Source organism: Ovis aries, chromosome 1 (assembly GCF_016772045.2).
Source record: "Ovis aries strain OAR_USU_Benz2616 breed Rambouillet chromosome 1, ARS-UI_Ramb_v3.0, whole genome shotgun sequence".
Lineage (NCBI taxonomy): Eukaryota > Metazoa > Chordata > Mammalia > Artiodactyla > Bovidae > Ovis > Ovis aries.
In genome coordinates, this window is record NC_056054.1 from 37,289,035 (window position 1) to 37,309,715 (window position 20,681).

At 39.0% G+C, this 20,681-nt stretch overlaps 1 protein-coding gene and 1 pseudogene across 15 annotated transcripts in view; both read left to right on the forward strand.

Moving 5' to 3' along the window:
• PATJ (PATJ crumbs cell polarity complex component) overlaps positions 1–20,681 on the forward strand; it is a 390,464-nt gene that overhangs the window by 318,404 nt on the left and 51,379 nt on the right. For all 15 annotated transcript variants that reach the window (XM_060410212.1, XM_060410237.1, XM_060410189.1 and 12 more), the window contains one exon: positions 17,177–17,260. In XM_060410212.1, the coding sequence (XP_060266195.1) occupies positions 17,177–17,260 (84 nt within the window). The remainder of the gene's footprint in view (positions 1–17,176; positions 17,261–20,681) is intronic.
• Positions 8,582–10,205, forward strand: LOC101106471 (elongation factor 1-alpha 1-like; annotated as a pseudogene).

Here is a 20,681-nt window from a genome sequence, read left to right on the forward strand (position 1 = left end):
TGTTCATTTGGGGGCATAATTATGTGGTTGACAAGAATATTGTTGAAACCACATTATCTCAGGAATAATTGAACAGACTGCAAAAGGGAGGACGATGACGACTTCCTGCAAACACATAAGGTTATCTTCTTGTGGGTGAAAGATGAGAACAATTCAGATGCTCCAAAGGGACTCAGTGAAAAACAAGCTTCACATTATTTTAAGGAAGAACTTTCTAAGCATCAGCTGATCAAAGATGAAATGAACTTCCTGGGAATAGTGAATGCCCCATCTCAGGGAATATTTTGACAAGCTCAGGTGGCCACTCTGCAAGAATATTAGTATTATTAGGCTTTTTTGTTTGTTTTTGCTTTTCAAGATGTATTTATTTTATTTGGCTGTGCCAGGTCTTATTTGTGGCATGTGGGATCTAGTTCCCTAACCATGGATCAAACCTTGGCCCCTTGAACTGGGAATGCAGAGTCTTAGCCACTGACCCACCAGGGAAGTTCCAGGTTTTGGTTTTTAATCAGGATGGAACATTTACCATTTTAACTCTCCTTTTCAAAATGATGACAATATAAGAAGATGCATTCTCCTCCCACCCTTTGCATTCTTATCTCACAAATTTCTTAAAACTTTGGAATCGAAAGTTTTTTAAACTAGAGAATAAGGTTCTATAATTATTGTGCTGCTGTTTTGTTTTAGGGAAACTGGTCATTGTTATCACTTTTGCAAAGGAACGTTCATAAATATAACTCCTACTTGCTATGCTGGTATTCTTCTGGGTCTTGAGGTAGCTTATCTCTTTGCAAGAGGTATACGATTAGACTAGAGTAGTTGTTTTATCTTTATTTTCTTGGTACCATCCTGTTGTAAATGAGGTCAGTGGATTCCCAGGATAGATTGTAAAATTTAGGTATTCTTAAATAACAGCAGTCTTTCTTGGGCCTTCCAAGTGGTTCAGTAGTAAAGAATCAGCCTGCCAATGCAGGAGATGTGGGTTTGATCCCTGGGTCAGGAAGATCCCCTGGAGGAGGGCATGGTAACCCACTCCAGTATTCTTGCCTTGAAAATCCCATGGATAGAGGAGCCTGGTGGGCCACAGCCCATGAGGTCGTACATGACTTAGCAACCAAACAATGACAAAAAATACTGGGAATGTCATATTCAGAATCTTGTAATTTCTCTCCTACACCTGTATTTTTTTTTCACTTCCTGATTTAATACCAATTTAATTCATTCTTGTTGAACATAAGTTCTCTAGGGCAGAAATACATTAGCAAGAAGCATCATGGTAGAAGAACTCTCCTATTTGGGTACTATGTGGTAAAGTTCTTCCATCTAGAAACTGAAGTGGAGAATATCTGGCCTTTAGCTGAAACCATGTGTCAGGTTCTGAAGTGACCTGGTTTAAGACTTCAGCATGTCACTTGCCATTGTTTAGCTGTTACAGCTTCTGCCTGTTTAACTGTAGGACTGTGGCAACTTGAAGCACTAGATATTTTTTAAAGTAAGCAGAGTAAAAAGCTATTTTATATTTGATTAAGTGTTTTATTTTGCTATTCCCCTTCAAATGAACTTTGCACAGTCTATTTCATGAGGAGTGTGGTTTGCTTTGGCGTGTAATCCCCTAAAGCCAAGTTCCTTTTATTGTTATTGCTTAAGTCATATATTTTTATACAAAACATCTTATTACCTTAGTTTTATTTTAAATCAAAGCAAAGTTTGCAAAATGTCTATGAATCACACTGAAAGAATGTTAACGAATAGGGCCTCTGAATTTCCAGATTTGGGCATTTCTGATCTTAAAGAATATGACCATAAGCAAAAATATTATGCAAGCTGAGTAAAATTTAGATAAATAAGTACCAGATGGAACTATAGGGACTTATAAGCTTTAATGCAAATATTATACCATTTCCTTAAACCTATATTTCAGTATGAAAAATTATATTCATATTGATGAGTATCAACTTTTTGTTAAATCAGACTTGGCAAAGGAACTCCATTTTAAGTAAATATAAAGCAGTTTTTTTCTGAGCTTGAAGAGAAAGCTTTTCAAAGTCTTAAAATGTGAAACATTTTTATATATTCAGAGAAATTCTTCTGTTAGCTATTTTATTGCTGTGATTTTCATTCCATATTTTAGTTATCTGTAAATAGTGTGCAAGAATTTGAAATCCTTGAGTTTGAGTTTTAGGATAGCTTACCTAGTCCATTGCTTTAACACACACACACACATACAGACTGGTGTTATTGCTTGCTATGTAACTGATCATTTAATCCTTACTCTTGCTTTTTATGTCAAAAGAACCTCTATTGCTGATTTAATGATTATTTTTGTTGTCTATAGTTTATTACCTGAGAATATATCCATGTTCCAAAATAACAGGTACTGAACACTGTGATCCATTTTCCTTCACTTTGAAGGAAAGGTTTGCTAGGTATAAATCTTCATGCCCTACCCCAAGCACATTAGAATAGATGAATAAATTGAGATTAGGATGTAAATAGACTCTTCATTCCTTTTGTAGCAGTTTTACGGAGACTGTTCTGAGATTCTTTGAAAATTTGTGTAGTGAATTCTGTTTAAAAGTGAGCAGAATAGAGAATCCAGATTTTAAAAACTGTGATTCCAAGAATGATAGATAAGTTCCTTTGACTCTTGCTGGCTTCCCCTGTATAACTATAACCCTCTCAGGTTCTCTGAACAGAAACAATTATATATTCACTCTTTGAAGTTGGCAAGCAAAGCTGCATCAATTTGACAAATACTATACTTCTTCGTAAATAATTATCTTATTGTATCCATGGTGGGAAAGCAGTATATTAAATGTTTGCCAAATTATAAAATTGTTCAGTAAAATGAAAAAAAAATTGTCTTAAAGGAACTATGACAATTATTGACCATATTCTGCCTTGGGTCCTGCATGTCCTTATGAGATATTGAAAGTAACCTCCTAACTTTTTGCTTCTTATGAATCAGTGAGGTCATGTCAAATGCTTTTTGCATCAAAGCAAGGGAAAAATTCTTGGTCTATTGAAAGTGGGGAAGATTAGTTACTTTTCAACTTGTTTTGAATCATCTTTGCATTTTACCTTTGTCATTGGTTCAAAAAATATAGATCCACAAAACACGCTGAGTATAAGCATAATAATACGTGCCACAGCATAAGAAAAGTGCATTAATTCTTCCAACCAACCTTGGATTACAACCCACTGCCTCAGTGTAGTGAGAACAGCAGAGGACCGCCTTTGTCCACATGAGTCCTGCCATCTCTGTTATAGATAGCGTTTGTCCGCCTTTCTACTTCCATCAGGTTTCACGTTAGGCTTCTCAGTTTTGATGTAGTAAAGTATCACCAGGGAAAAGGAGGAAGTACAGTCAGTTCTTATTATTCATGGTAATTATGGTGTATAAAGACGCAGCAAACCCTGAATTAATGAATACTAAACCATTACTTCTAGAGGAAAGACATGGTTAGTTTCCTCCTCCAACCTCTGGTCACAGCATTTTTAACAGATGAGAAATATATAACTTTGTTTTATGTGTGTTTCTGATCAAAGATACTTTATTCACTACATATTGTTGATTCATTAACATTGAATGGCAAACAGCTCTATAACTCATAACTGAATGAAGGTTGTCTAACACATGTATTTTCTTGGTCAGGCCCATAACAGCACAAAAATGCAAAACACATGGCACTAAAAAAGACTATTTTAAGGAAGCTTGTTTCCGGTCTGAGAGCTAAAACAAGAAAGCATAATGTTGCCTTGTTATACCTCAGCTGTGAACAAATGAATCTAGCAACTAAAATTTTTCACCACTCTGCTTATATCCACAAATTACCACAAGTGCACCTAGAGCATGTATTTGGGGAAGTAGGGGAATTTGCAAATAAGGAATCCATACAAAATATGTTTCAACTTGATTGAAATAGAAAAATAAAAATATTTAGGAACAGGACTCTTGTAATCTGCTTTATATCTTATTGGCATTTGGATGGTCCATTGAACTTAGCCCTGAACAGTCCATAACTTGAGTAAAAATAACCTAAAATATCCTTGTTGCATAATCTTTCTTGGAAAAGAAGCAATCAGTTATCTTCTAGGATTACCAATATAACAGAAAAATTAGAAATTAAAAAAATGGGCGAAGACTGGTGTCATTCACCCTTAGAGTCATGAATTTTGACCACCCTGACATATATGTATTTTTGTCCTTCATATACCAGATGTGCCTCTTAAATCTTATATATATATGCACTGGGAGCCCTCATTAGCAGTTATTTAACATCTATTTGGCTTACACTTTGTTTGACATTATTGTTCAAGTCGCTAAGTTGTGTTCAACACTTGGTGACCTCAGGTACCTGTATAATCTTATTTCATCCTCAAACTCTAGCAGGTAGGATTTGAGTTCTATTTTACAGAGATAAAAACACTGGTCCAGAAAGGTTAACTACCTTAATAGAAATACCACAAAGTTATGATAAGTGGCAGAGCTAAAATCTGAACACAGGTTTGTTGTTGTTTTTTTTAATTTTTACTTTATTTTACTTTACAATACTGTATTGGTTTTGCCATACATTGACATGAATCCACCACGGGTGTATACAAGCTCCCAAACCTGAATCCCCCTCCCACCTCCCACCCCATATCATCTCTGTGGATCATCCCCATGCACCAGCCCCAAGCATCCTGTATCCTGTATTGAACATAGACTGGCACTCCATTTCTTACGTGATAGTATACATGTTTCAATGCCATTCTCCCAAATCATCCCACCCTCTCCCTCTCCCTCAAAGTCCAAAAGTCCATTCTATACATCTTGAACACAGGTTTTTATGGCCATAGCCAAGACCACTCCACCATATGTTGCTGCCTGGTGGCTCAGAGGGTAAAGTGTCTGTCTGCCTGCAATGCAGAAGACCTGGGTTCAATCCCCGAGTTGGGAGGATCCCTTGGAGAAGGAAATGGCAACCCACTCCAGTACTCCTGCCTGGAAAATTCCATGGACAGAGGAGCCTGGTAGGCTATATATAGTCCATGGGATCACAAAGAGTAGCACACGGCTGAGCAACTTCACTTTCATTGTTTACAGGCTGGAAGAGTCCTCTGGTCAACTTGATAAGTCTATAGTAGATAAAATTGACCAGAAAATTTGTGCAGCTCTTTACAGATTGAATTTGAGCTGACCCATTGACTTGCTTTGGCCAATAGTAGTGAAAGTGGCATTTTGTGGCTTCCAGGTGGTATTGAGAGGCTTTGCTGCTAAAGCTCTTGTCCTCTTAAAATACTGCCACCATGAGAACAAGCCTGGACTGGCTTCCAGGAGAAAGACATACCATACGGAGACAGCACTTGGAGGAAGAGTGACCCAGCCATCCCAGCTGAAGCCCCAGCCAACCTAACTGCAAACTCACAGGAGAGCCCAACTAACACAGGATAGAGCAGAACTGCCCAGCTGAGCCCAGCCCTAAGCTTCACCCTACAGAATTATGAACAGACAAATGGTTAGCTTTCATTTTAAGCCATTATGTTTTGCAGCAATAGATAACTAATACACTGTGATCCAGCTCCCATCTTTCTGATCTCTCTTAGCCTATAAGATTTGGGATTCTTCTGGTCTATTAGTTAGAAGGAGTTCTTATTCCTAGGCAAAGCCTAAGCATCAGTGTAAAACAAAGACTTTCTCTGCTTTGCTGGATTCATCAAGGTCTAAAGTTTTAGAGCTGGAATGACTTTAAAAGTCATGTAGCTCAGCTCTGTGCTTTAGTGATAATGATGTGTCATGAACAAAGTGGTTCTTGCAGAATTGGCTACTGCAAGAGCTGTCAGAAAATTTGACTCATTTTATTTCCGGGTCCTTCTTCCATACTCTACTGCTTTTTTTTTTTTTTAACCTCTCTTTACATCAAAGCTCAAATCACATTCTAATTGAAATATAATAGGAAAGCTTGGTTTTTAAAGGATATGTTCACAAAGGATTTATAATAGAAAAGAATCATGTTCTTAAGCATTCCTCCCTGTATTTATATTAATACAGTTTGGAGCCTATCGACTTTGCTCAAAGTGAGATATACTTTAGCAGTTTCAACCCACACTTTCTTTTTGAACTCTGTAATGGCCATAGACATCACAAATTAGTAACTTAATACTTCTACATGTGTTTTGCAATATAGAGTTTAATGTAGTTTTGGTTTGCACCTTTTATTACCCATTGATTTGACTTTCCTGCTGAGAAGGTGGTCTACAGTATAGAAGACATGTCTGTATGATTTCTGAATTTTGACAGCCATAGAGGGGAACTTTATTAAATGATGTTTAAAAGGAGCATTAATCCTCTAAGGCTGCAGATATAAACCATCACTTCTGCCAAAGGAACAAAAATGCCCATTTTATATATAACATTTAAAATTATTATTTTAGTCTTCATAGATCTTTCTTATTAGGAGGGATTTTTTTTTCCCATAAAGCAGGAAAGAAGGATATAACATTTTTATGGATTATTGGTAAATATATTTTCCACCTAAATGTGAAGTTTAATATGAAACTTTCCTGTAGTTAAAATGTCCCTTAGGAGTGGATATAGGGACTTTTATGAGTATGACAAAGTTTAATTCCAGAGTGATCAAAATTAAGTAGCATGTGCCTTCAAGCAGTAAAATTAAGCCATATTATATACAGTTCTTTATATTGAGTTGACCAATTGGTTCAGTGAATATGTTGTTCAATAAAGTCCTTGGTAAAAATGGAAAATGTGTCTTATTATTACTTAAAACTGAATGAACTTTTTGGCCAACCTAATAGTAATATCTGTTATACAAATCTTTATCAAAGTTTCATCCTAAAATGCTTGTTAAAATAATCCACTGAATATCTAGAAATGAAAACTGTAAAATGTCATTCTATGGAAATAGTTCACCCGTACGAAGGTGCTTCAGTTCACAGGAGATCCTTAATTTTTCTAACACATGGCTTCTTTAAGTGTTATAGGCCTATTGTGACAACAGTAAAATTTTCTTTTGCTAGAATGACTGGTGTGTTTATGAGTTACTTTATCTACTTGTTGGCAGCTTGCACAGTAAAGAAAATGGTGATTGATGGGCTGAAATGTCTGATGACTCTGACTCTATTCAAGAATATGTTACTGCGTGCTGTGAAATTCTTTTCCAGCAATTCAGTTTAAATCCCCCTGGAGGTGTTTGTGATTTTTGTGGGGCTCTGTGATAATTAAGTCCCCCATACTTGGCTTTGTAAAATTGCTTTCTAAGCTGAAGTAAATCTTCTGGAAATTCAGATGGATTTAATATCCATTTGTGATGGATATTTTGGTTGTGTATCACTTTTACCATCAGAAACTTGTTTGGGTTAGAGTAAGATTATGACATGCTAACCCTGCCAGCCTCATCTTTCTGGGTCATTTTGATGCCTTTTTCTATCTACAACTAACTTCTTGATAATCATTTAGCAAACGTTTATTGAAGGCTTACTCGGGGCTCAGCACCAGGATATAGAGAGAAGTTGGTAACACTTCCCATCTGGAAGGGTTCCACTGAGGGTAGGAGGCAGTACAGGACCTAGGTCTATGAACAAGCCATCACAATACCATAATTTCAATAATACTAAGATGTAGTAGTGACCACCAGACAGGTTGATCCACTTAACTAGGCAAGAGAGCCAGGGAAAGTTTCAAAGAAGAGGTGGCTCTTGGGTGGCTCTAGTAGAATTTCATGAAACAAGGGAGGGAGCTTAAAGAGGGTACAAGCTTCAAGCATCTTGTGCTATTGGTACTTTCCAAATATAAATATATAGAATAACTACAAATATACAGGAAACTTATTACTGTATGTTTCTGGTTAGGGAAATTGAGTGAAGTACAGATGCTGGAGAGAAACTTCTCAGTGTATATTATTTTGGGTCTAACACCATGTACGAATTTTCTTTATATTTTAAAATAAATAAATACTGTTCTTTTAGGAATGGAGACATTAGACAGTGGTTCCTTAAACAATGTGATGAATCCCCTCACCAGCTCTTTCTTTCTGGCTGTCTGTTTTTTTTAATGTTATCCCTAATTGTGGAATAAAGGGTTTGTTTTTTTTTTTTTTTCAAGTTAGACATGTCTCAGAGAGAGAAGTTTTTATGCAGAAGATTTTCCAATGTCTCTGAAATCTTGCCTTTCCCTTCTGTTTGGAGGAAACCCATTATTTGAGAGGCTCTCCCAACTCACTCTTTCAAATTCTCTGGCTCTAGAGTTGGCAAGTCAAATGAGTAATTTAGAGTATCCAGGGTAAACTATTGGTCTTATCTCAGGCAGTAAGTAAACAGGCCATCTTACTTAAATTCCTATTTCCCAATGAAAGTCACACAACTACCAAGAGGAAATTAGTTTATATATATATATATATATATATATATATATATATATCAATCTTGGTTATGTATAAATGATTCTCAAGTCTGCCATTGGTTAGGAGAAATTAATCTGTTGTCTTGGATTGAACCCTTTTTATTTTAAACATTGATTTATCATTGTATATAATGTGATACATTATATAGAAATAGTAATTTCTACTCCAATAGAAAAAATGGCTTTTTCACAACGGGTTTGCCACCAGGACACAGGTGTTGTGAAAACCACCATTAAACCTAAGCCAAAATGGGAAAGGAGAAGACCCACATCAACATCGTTGTCATTGGGCACGTAGATTCAGGGAAGTCTACCACGACTGGCCATCTGATCTACAAATGTGGCGGGATTGACAAGAGAACAATTGAAAAGTTCAAGAAGGAGGCTGCCGAGATGGGAAAGGGCTCCTTCAAATATGCCTGGGTCTTGGACAAACTGAAAGCTGAACGTGAGCATGGTATTACCATTGATATCTCCCTGTGGAAATTTGAGACCAGCAAGTACTATGTTACCATCATTGATGCCCCAGGACACAGAGACTTCATCAAAAACATGATTACAGGCACATCCCAGGCTGACTGTGCTGTCCTGATTGTTGCTGCTGGTGTTGGTGAATTTGAAGCCGGTATCTCCAAGAACGGGCAGACCCGTGAGCATGCCCTTCTGGCTTACACCCTGGGTGTGAAACAACTAATTGTTGGCGTTAACAAAATGGATTCTACTGAGCCACCCTATAGCCAGAAGAGATACGAGGAAATTGTTAAGAAGTCAGCACCTACATTAAGAAAATTGGCTACAACCCTGACACAGTAGCATTTGTGCCAATTTCTGGCTGGAATGGTGACAACATGCTGGAGCCAAGTGCTAATATGCCATGGTTCAAGGGATGGAAAGTCACCCGTAAGGACGGCAATGCCAGTGGAACCACCCTGCTTGAAGCTCTGGATTGCATCCTGCCACCAACTCGCCCAACTGACAAACCCTTGCGTTTGCCTCTCCAGGACGTCTATAAAATTGGTGGTATTGGTACTGTCCCTGTGGGTCGTGTGGAGACAGGTGTTCTCAAACTTGGCATGGTGGTCACCTTTGCTCCAGTCAATGTAACAACTGAGGTGAAGTCTGTAGAAATGCACCATGAAGCATTGAGTGAAGCCCTTCCTGGGGACAATGTGGACTTCAATGTCAAGAACGTGTCTGTCAAAGATGTCCGTCGTGGCAGTGTGGCTGGTGACAGCAAAAATGATCCACCCATGGAAGCTGCTGGCTTCACAGCTCAGGTGATTATTTTGAACCATCCAGGCCAAATCAGTGCTGGATATGCACCTGTGCTGGATTGTCACACAGCTCACATTGCTTGCAAGTTTGCTGAGCTGAAGGAGAAGATTGATCGTCGTTCTGGGAAAAAGCTGGAAGATGGCCCTAAATTCTTGAAATCTGGTGACGCTGCCATCGTTGATATGGTTCCTGGCAAGCCTATGTGTGTCGAGAGCTTTTCTGATTATTCTCCCCTGGGCCGTTTTGCTGTGCGTGACACGAGACAGACAGTTGCTGTGGGTGTCATCAAAGCAGTGGACAAGAAGGCAGCTGGAGCTGGCAAGGTCACCAAGTCTGCCCAGAAAGCTCAGAAGGCTAAATGAATATTATCCCCAATACCTGCCACCCCAGTCTTAATCAGTGGTGGAAGAACGGTCTCAGAACTGTTTGTCTCAATTGGCCATTTAAGTTTAATAGTAAAAGACTGGTTAATGATAACAATGCATCGTAAAACCTTCAGAAGGAAAGGAGAATGTTTTTGTGGACCATATGTTTTGTGTGTGTCAGTTTAAGTTATTAGTTTTTAAAATCAGTACTTTTTAATGAAAACAACTTGACCAAAAATCTTTCACAGAATTTGAGACCCATTAAAAAAAGTTTAATGAGGAAAAAAAAAAAAAGAAAAGAAAAAATGGTTCAATGAATGATACAGGTACACAGAAAGAGGACTAAAAAGATGAAGGAAGGAAGGAGACAGGTATTTCAACAAAATTGATGCCATCTGGAAAATCCCAAGTTCGTTTTTAGACAAATACAAAATAAAATATTTAAAGCAGATGAGAAGCTTGCAATAGTGGTAGGAACACAGGTTTTGGTGTTAAATAGTCATCCCAAATTGCAATTTCACCTTTCCTCCTTAGAAGCTGCAAAGACCTGGTCAGGTCTGACCCTTCTGAGCCTGCTTTTCCCTAACTGTACCCGAGACTAATAATACTGAACTTGCTTAGTTGTTATGAGGACTAAATGGCACAAATGGAAAGTGTGTGGCTTCTTTGGTACAGATGTTACATAAGTGAGATGTTACCACTTCCTTACTGTGTGCTGGCATTGTACATGAAGCTTTATGTATAGGTAATATTGTTTAAATCATATACAATGAGAAAGCTGAGAGGTTAACAGTTTTCCTATGGCCAGAAGTAGTAGGACCAGGATTTGGACTAAGTTTGACTCCAGAGGCCTAGCTCATAATCATTTGTCTCTACAGCTTCTTTCAGCAAAAGCCAGCAACCCACCCACGGGGAAATGATTAATAGGTTGCTTAGGTGGTAGGGAGGTCTAAGAGGGAGGGGATATATGTGTACATATAGTGATTCACTTCTCTGTACAATGTAAACTAACACAACAGTAGAAAGCAGTTATACTCCAATTATATATATATATATATATATATATATATATATATATATGAAGAACACAGAGAGCTCAATAACAAAAAATAAACAAACAATACAATTTAAAAGAAGTCATTGGTGCTGGTAGATGTGACCCTGACTGCTGAGTCAGGAAGCAGACAGTGAATCAGATAAAACAATGGCAGGTATCAGGTGACTTAGTCCAGGTGAGGAACAAATTACTTCTGGGAAGGGACTGATGCCTACCTGAGCATGATGTGAATCTGCCATTCTGTACAACTTGCCTTTGGACTCTGCACAACCAAAATCTTCACTGCAACAAGTTCAGGATATAACAAGTTGTCAGCTTCCTCTTGGTAAATATATAAAATGTGTGGAGCCAATTCTCTGACAAAAGCTCATGAGTTCAATTTTTTTCAGTTATTGCTGCTCCTAGATTTTTTTTTTCTCAACATATTCTAAATGAATTAGGTCTGAAGAATGTCACTTACCAGCCATAATCACAACATCGTGGGTAAGTGTTTAGATGAGTACATAAGTTAAACATAACATTGATGTCCAAAGTTCTTTAGTATAGATGACATGGAATGTTATTTAAATACGCAAAGATAGGAAGTGGGGGGAGGTGTACAGCTGGTGGGGGAGAAGGCACTCAGAACTGTGCCAACGAACAGTCTTGCTTGAATAGCTCAAGAGCATTAAAATTAGGAGAATACAATGAGCAGATTAAGAATCATGTGTATGCTGCTGCTGCTGCTGCTGCTAAGTCGCTTCAGTCATGTCCGACTCTGCAACCCCAGAGACGGCAGCCCACCAGGCTCCCCCATCCCTGGGATTCTCCAGGCAAGAACACGGGAGTGGATCACCATTTCCTTCTCCAATGCATGAAAGTGAAAAGTGAAAGTGAAGTTGCTCAGTCGTGTCTGATTCCTAGCGACCCCATGGACTGCAGCCTACCAAGCTTCTCCGTCCATGGGATTTTCCAGGCAAGAGTACTGGAGTGGGTAGTCATTGCCTTCTCCAAGCAGTATAATCAACTCCAAATTTTCATTTGACATAATAAAGGTCAATCTTTCATCAATGAGCCACTATTTCATCTAATCATACTGTTTTTAAAGCAATAGGTAAAATTTTAATATAGCCTTGTCAAATAGATGCCTAAAATATCCCAAACCAATATCTATTTTACTATTCTGTTCTGTACTATGAACTGTATAAGTTTTGAAAAAGAAATCCTTGTTTTTTTCTTTTCCAATTCACTAGCCCACATTTGTAAATGAGCTGGTAATCTCTACCTCTCACCTCTATCACCCCCAGTTAAAACAACTATTGAGAACCACAGCTTCATAGAGCACTTGGGGTACACAAGGGCAAATGGTAAGAAATGTGACCTTTTTCTATCATCAGGTCAGAGTATCTCACATTTTCTTGTGTTTTCACTGATGAATTTAAAACCTCAGCAGTAGTCAAATTGATAGAAAGGAAGAGAGTTTTCAATCCAGAAAGACTCATGGACCAAAAACAGATCCTTAAAAGTAATTTTAGCACTTATTTGAGCCTATTAACAGTATATTTGTTTCATATGTGACAGTTCATTGAGCACTCAGAAAGTATCTCAGAGTTTTGGATTCAGGCTACTTTTACTGTATAAAAGCTCCAGTAGGTCTTTTTCTTCTTTCTGAGTATGAACAAAGAGAAATTTCCCATTTGGCTTTTGTAATGTTCCAAGATCAAAGGAGTTTATACTGAAAATTCAGCTCTATAAAAGCCATGGGTAGCATGAATTCAGTCTGATTCTCCCAAATCCAGTGAAAAAGGGGTGTTTGGCCATCAAGCTTTGAAAACCAGCATTATACAGGGTATAACTAGGACCCTGCATTAGTTTCTGCCTTCATGGAAATGGCCCCTTAGTGTTATCTTGGCAGTGTTGTTGGGATGGCCTGAAGCCACTGACCTAGCAAATTTCCTCAAAATTGTTCCTCTGAAACAGTGCAGAGAAAGAAACTCTTGGCAGTATAAATGCTCCCTGGGTCTGGAAATTTCATAAGTCAGAATTAAAACAAAGATTGGTCTAAAGTCTTGCTGGTGCAGAGTTTGAAACATAAATTGTCTGGAGCAAGGAACCTTTCCTGGCTCTTTGGCGCTGCCTCTCTAACTGTTATAATAATAAAAAATGTTTTCAGAACTGTGTGGTGATAAAATGAAAGCCTTTAATATTAGAAAGATATTTGGAATCTAGATTGGTCATCTGGTTCAAGTTCTCTGGTTTTCTTTTACTGCTTCTCCAGCATTTGTATAGGAAACTCACTTTTGTTTTATTATTTTTTTTTTGAAAATCAAGTTTCATCCTTATTCAGTAACTAAGTCATGTCGGACTCTTTGCCACCCCGTGGAGTGCAGCACACAAGGCTTTCCTGTCCACCATCTCCCCGAGCTTGCTCAAACTCATGTCCATTGAGTCAATGATGCCATCTAACCATCTTATCCTTTATTGTCCACTTCTCCTCCTGCCTCAATCTTTTCCAGCCTCAGGATCTTTTCCAGTGAGCTGGCTCTTTGTATCAGGTGGCTGAAGTATTGGAGCATCAGCTTCAGCATCAGTCTTTCCAATGAATACTCAGGTTTGATTTCCTTTACGATTGACTGGTTTGATCTCTTTGCCGTCCATTTGGAGGTTTTTCTTATCTTACATATTTTGTAAGAAATATTTCATTCATTTACTTCAAGTCAATTTAATTCTAATTCTGAGTCTCTATACTTCTGGACTGAAACAGTATCATTGTCAGTCCTTTTGGAGGCCCATTAGCTGTCAGGGTTCTGGTTCTGTCACAGAGCAACCCCGACACTGGGGACCCTTGGTCACTGTCATCAGTTCACCCTGGTAATCACCAAGCCATGCCTGCCCTAGCCTGCTGATCTCTTCAGAAGTCCTGCCACTTCCAGGCCCTGATGCTTGGGACTCAGGGCTTCTTTCAAGGTGGGATCCATTACACCTAGAGTCCGGTGCCCTTGACCATTGTGTGCAGGTTCTTGCAACTTGTGTGTGGTGGGTGTGGCAGAGAATGGGAGGACACTGGGCAGCGTGGGGCTCAATTCCTCAGTTCTAAGGGGACACACAAATCTCCGTTTCTAGTCTCCATTCAAAAGCGTTTTTCTGTATTTCTCTAATAATTAATGATATTTAGCATCTTTTCATGTGCCTCTTGGCCGTCTATATGTCTTCTTTGGAGAAATATCTCTTTAGGTCTTCTGCTCATTTTTTGATTGGATTGTTTGGGTTTTTTTGTTATTGAGCTGCATGAGCTGTTAGTAGATTTTGGAGATGAATCCCTTCTCAGTTGCATCATTTGCAAATATTTATGTGGAATCTAGAAAAATGATACACTTCAGTTCAGTTGCTCAGTCATGTCCAACTCTTTGCAACCCCATGAACGCCAGGCCTCCCTGTCCATCACCAACTCCTGGAGTCCACCCAAACCATGTCCATTGAGTCGGTGATGCCATCCAACCATCTCATCCATCCTCTGTTGTCCCCTTCTTCTCCTGCCCTCAATCTTTCCCAGCGTCAGGGTCTTTTCAAATGAGTCTGCTCTTTGCATCAGGTGGCCAAAGTATTGGAGTTTCAGCTTTAGCATCAGTCCTTCCAATGAACACCCAGGACTGATCTCCTTTAGGATGGACTGGTTGGATCTCCTTGCAGTCCAAGGGACTCTCAAGAGTCTTCTTCAACACCACAGTTCGAAAGCATCAATTCTTTGGCACTCAGCTTTCTTCACAGTCCAACTCTCACATCCACACGTGACCACTGGAAAAACCATACCTTTGACTAGATGGATCTTTGTTGACAAAGTAATATCTCTGCTTTTGAATATGCTATCTAGGCTGGTCATAACTTTCCTTCCAAGGAGTAAGTGTCTTTTAAATTCATGGCTTCAGTCACCATCTGCAGTGATTTTGGAGCCCAGAAAAATAAAGTCTGACACTGTTTCCACTGTTTCCCCATCTATTTCCCATGAAGTGATGGGACTGGATGCCATGATCTTCGTCTTCTGAATGTTGAGTTTTAAGCCAACTTTTTCACTCTGCGCTTTCAGTTTCATCAATAGGCTCTTTAGTTCTTCACTTTCTGCCATAAGGGTGGTATCATCTCCCTATCTGAGGTTATTGATATTTCTCCAGGTAATCTTGATTCCAGCTTGTACTTCTTCCAGCCCAGCATTTCTCATGATGTACTCTGCATATAAGTTAAATAAGCAGGGTGACAATATACAGCCTTGACCTACTCCTTTTCCTATTTAGAACCAGTCTGTTGTTCCATGTCCAGTTCTATCTGTTGCTTGCTGACCTGCATACAGGTTTCTCAAGAGGCAGGTCAGGTGGTCTGGTATGCCCGTCTCTTTCAGATGAACCTATTCATATGGCAGGAATAGAGATGTAGACATAGAGAATGGGCATGTGGGTATGGGGGTGAGAGGAGGGGGTGGGGTAACTTGGGAGAGTAGCATTAGCATGCATACACTACCATATGCAAATGGGGAGGGAGGTGGGAGGGGGATTCATGTTTGGGAACGCATGTAAGAATTAAAGATTTTAAAATTTAAAAAATAAAAAACTAAAAAAAAAAACAAAAAACAGATGGCTGGTAGGCACCTGCTGTATGGTGCAGGGGGTTCAGCTTCATGCTCTGTGGTGACCTAGATGGGTGGGATGGCGGGGAAGGAGACCCCAGAGGGAGGGAATATGTGTATACACACAGCTGATTTACTTTGTTGAACAGCAGAAATAGTAAAGCATTGTAAAACAGCTGTACCCCCAACAAAAACAAAGGCACCCAGAGAAGCACACACAAGAAAGTGCTTTCCCTCTTGCAGCGGTCTGCCAGCACACCTAGCACCTGCTTTGCCATCGTCTTCTCAGTGCCCTTCATTGCAGTTTTATAAGCAGCGGAAAGAACTAGTGACTTCTGGTATATTCAGTTTTCCGAAACTGAAACACCACAAAAATCCCCAAGGCAAGGAATTTCAAAGCTTGACTTCTTGATCAATATGATGGGGGAGAGGGGGAAAAACTGTATGAACATAGCAGTTGACTATTTTTTAAATAGTTTTACCAAAACATATATATGGTTGGGTGCTCAATCAGCTCAGTCATGTCTGACTCTTAGCGAGGCCTATGGACTGTAGCCCACCAGGCTCCTCTGTCCATGGGATTTTCCAGCCTAGAATGTGATACATAGGTACAAATTCATCTGGAAGGATCCTTAGGAAACTGAGATAGTTGATGGTGGTTGTTTCTGGGGAGCTGGACTGAGGGCCAGGTGCAGAAGGCAGTCCCTTTCTAGTTCACCACACCCTGCAGTTTTGCTTGAGTCCTTTATATTGGTATTTTGCATATGTTATATTTATGATGATAAAAAATTTAAGGTTATTAATTCAAAGAAAAAATTTTTTTCATTTATTAACCATGAGACACTTTCCTCAACCAAGCCTTACCTATCTTAACTAATTGTCCTGATTCTGTGGCTCAGAATCTTGAGTTCAGGAGTTAATTTGCCCAAGATTTCACGATGCCCAAGAGTCAGGATTTGAGCCCACATCTATTTTACACATAGATCTGTGAATGCCCTTTCCCCCACCCCATGCTCTGCCCTCCAGGGCTAGTTCATTCCACTAAGTTCTTGTCTTTCACTGCCCAAGTAATGAGGCCAGACAGACCCCCTTCATCAGGCCACACATTTATGTCAAATCCTTGAATACCAATAAATACCTGAAACCATGTTTCAAAATATACCATAAACAGTAAATAAGAATGACACATAGTTCACGTCAAGTTTATACACAGCAGCAGCAGTGCAGAGTTGACAGTAAAGCACATGGGGGAAGTTTAACTTGAAATGTTAGGCAAAACCAGTCCTAAAAGAATGAAATAATAAACTTAGGAAAAATTAATTATACCTCTGAATATACCATAAATGTGTATTTTGTTTAAGTCAAATAAAAATGGCTTTATTAGCAAATAGCAAATTATGAGTTGCTGCCTATAGTCTCATTGTTGGCTTAAGGAAACATTTCTGGTTGTTAAAAATTAATAAGCATTTGTTTTTTTATAGGATGCTATAGTTATACATGAAGTCTATGAAGAAGGGGCAGCAGCCCGAGATGGAAGGCTTTGGGCTGGTGACCAGATATTAGAGGTATGTGATTATGCATTCTGGTTTATACCAGCAAGTATGGGTCCTAATTTAGTGACCTTGATCCACAGTCTGTGTACCAATTCAGTCTTCTACTTAATTATTTTGTTGTAGTCACCAAGTTGTATCTGACTCTTTTGTGACCCCATGGACTGTAGCCCACCAGGCTCCTCTGTCCATAGGATTTCCCAGGCAAGTTGCCATTTCCTTCTCCAGAGGATCTTCCCGACTCAGGGATTGAAGCCATGTCTCCTGTACTGACAGGCAGGTTCTTTACCACCGAGACACCTAGGGCGCCCCTACTCAATTATATCCTCACTTATCTCTTTCTCAGTGTGACAAAACATATACTTTATTCTTTGTTTCTTTTTTTGATGTCTATCAAATAACTGTCAGTAGAATCATGACAGGTTATCAATCTAAATCTGTCTGTGAAAACTTTTTTTTTTAAATTAAAGGGGAAAGTACAACTAAACATTCTATAATCAGATGAAACTATAACTTCACAATTTGATTTTTTTTTGCTTCCCTACTATACCTTACTAAATTCCCTTCTAAAAACATATACATATAGATGTACACATAAACATGCACATCTAGTATTTTAAAAAACTTTATGGCAGCTTTAAGTATTAATATAATTTTCTTATTCCTAGTAAGTATTTGCATCAAACGGAGGTCCCTGCCCTGGCACCTTTGTTTCCTAGCTGATGAAAATGTAGAATCCTCTCCCTTTAGGTGGTATATGGTACTTATTAAAAATTGAAATGCTTAACTTGCCTCTTTTTAAAGGACTCTCATTTAGCAAAGGTGTTAAAGCCTTTTAAAAAGAGCTGAGGCTGGCAATGTCTAAACTAGGGAATGGATGAATGGAAAGTTAATGCCAGGCATTCTGGTAGGTGAAACTAAAGAGCTTTTTCAATGGTGTGAAACTTTTAGGCAACATTTCTTTCTTTCATTGGATGAATTTAATTGAATAGTTAACATTTTATGGTGGATATGTGCATTTTTGCTTTGCAACTTTAATATAGCACATTATGAATGACATCATAGAATTTTATTTTTCCCCTTGGTGGTTCAAGTCTGCCTCCCAAGATGAAACCAGAGATATAATTAAGGGTAGAAAACACAGGCAAGAAGGAGTTAAAAGAGAGACCAGGCTGACTGCATATTAAATTCAGGGCAAGTTATAGGGTTTCTCTGCAGGCCTTTACTGTGCTTCATCATTGGATTAGGACATATTCCCAGTGCATTCATTAAGGTGCAAGTGTATGAGGTTAGAAAAATAAATGTAGCCTCTTTGGGAATTGGCGTGACTGCTTTAGCATATAGCACCATTTTTTGGTGGTCAGGAGTTTTGAGAGGTTTTTTTTTCCCCCTCTGTAGATTTTCTAATTAACTGGTACTATCATGGTTGGCTTTATAGAGGAATAGATTGAATATTCAAAAGAGTACAGATACATACAGGCCTTGATACTTAACATGATTTGTAAGCCCCAAATTTTTCTGTAATAGTCATGTGGAGTTAAATCTAATATGTGCATTGCTTTATTGTGGCAGTGGTTGCACAGGTATAAATTTACAGTATAAATTGTATATTTTAAATATGTACATTTTAAATATGTATGTATGTGAGTTATACCTCAATAAAAGAAAAAATTTTTAGTTTATCTGCTCATTTTGAATAGACCCTCAGCTGTAGCCATTCTCTTTCATAAAATATATTCATGTACAAGTGAACACTCAGGACAGAGTAGCATGAAGAAAGCAAATGTGTTTTAAGTGCAAGGAGAATTTGAAAGGTCAACTAAACCATTTCCTGGCATCTGGCCGAATTATATTACCCAGCGTGGATGGATGGTCTACACTTCTCATTAAAGATAGCCAGACAGGTTCTTCTCTTACACCAGGCAGGATCTTGTCACAAAAGTATATTGTGTGTTTAGCTAAGAAATGTACCTCTCAGTTTGGTCAGGGAACACGTTTCCTTCCTAAGTAGCTGTAGACTCCACATTTGAGCTTGTTCTAATTGTGGTTGCTGTATATGGAGCCATAATGAGGCCTAATCAGCCTGGGGTCTGGAGGTTGCCTCAAGAAGAAGACAGGCAAACTTTGGTAATACATTTCTGAACAATGGCCTTTCTGCTCTTGAGAGTTCTCTGCATGGTGCAGCCTGGCCTTCATGAAAAGTGAAAGTGAAAGTTGCTCAGTCGTGTCCGACTCTTTGCAACAGCATAGCCTATGCAGTCCATGGAATTCTCCAGGCCAGAATACTGGAGTAGGTAGCCTTTCCCTTCTCCAGGGGATCTTCCCAACGGTAGGATCAAACCCAGGTCTCCCGCATTGTGGGCGATTTATACCAGCTGAGCCATAATGGAAGCCCAAGAATACTGGAGTGGGTAGCCTTTCCCTTCTCCAGGGGATCTTCCAAACCTAGGAATCGAACCAGGGTCTCCTGCATTGCAGCCAGATTCTTTACCAACTGGTAGCTCAACCCCTGATAGTTCAGTTGGCCTTCCATGGTTTTATACTATTGTTTTATGTTAAATTAGGATAAGCCAGATTTTGCTTACAAATAAATAGTGAAATAATAGCCTGGCAAGATTTATGATTCTATGATTAACATGGGCTGTTTTCTTTCTGGTTCTTTTTTTAAGGGTCAGTCCCTCCTCTTACCCTTCCTCTATTCCCATTATCCTCTTCTATTTTTGTGCAAGTGGGGGAAGAGAGAATAGAGAGCTAATACCTGGTTTTCCCTGTGGAATAAAATAATGAGGAGCTGCTGCCCTAGTTTGGTTATTCTTTCCTTCTAAAGCAGCAACTCACCCATTTCCCCACATGCCTTTCCTCCCCCAGGGACATGATAGACCCCCATTGACAGCTGGGGCTTCCTATAATCCTTCTCAAACAAGAAGCCCTGCTGTTACCACTCCTCATCCTTTACAATCAATATTCTAAATAATGCATCTGGGGCTTATATAAGGCACTTAATACATCACTGCACCATATTCTAACCACTCAGCAATGTTTCTCTTACAATTATTGGTGCATTTAGTGGTGTCTCAGTGGTAAAGAATTTGCCAGCCAATGCTGGAGACATGAGTTTGATTCCTGGATCAGGAAGATCTCCTGGAGAAGGAAATGACAACCCACTCTAGTGTTCATGGGATTCCACTCCAGCATTCTTGCCTGGGAAATCCCAAGGATTGAGGAGCCTGGCGGGGTACAGTCCATGACATCACAGAGTGTCAGACCGGACTGAGCAACTGAACAGCAGCAACTCGATTCACAGATGAGAAAATGAAAACTTTGAACTTGCAACAGATCACTTGAATTTGAACAGACATCTTGATGCTGGTATTTAGAGTGAATTGCTTTTGTAATATTAGAGTTTAATGACAGTGCTTTTAATTAAAAGCATAAT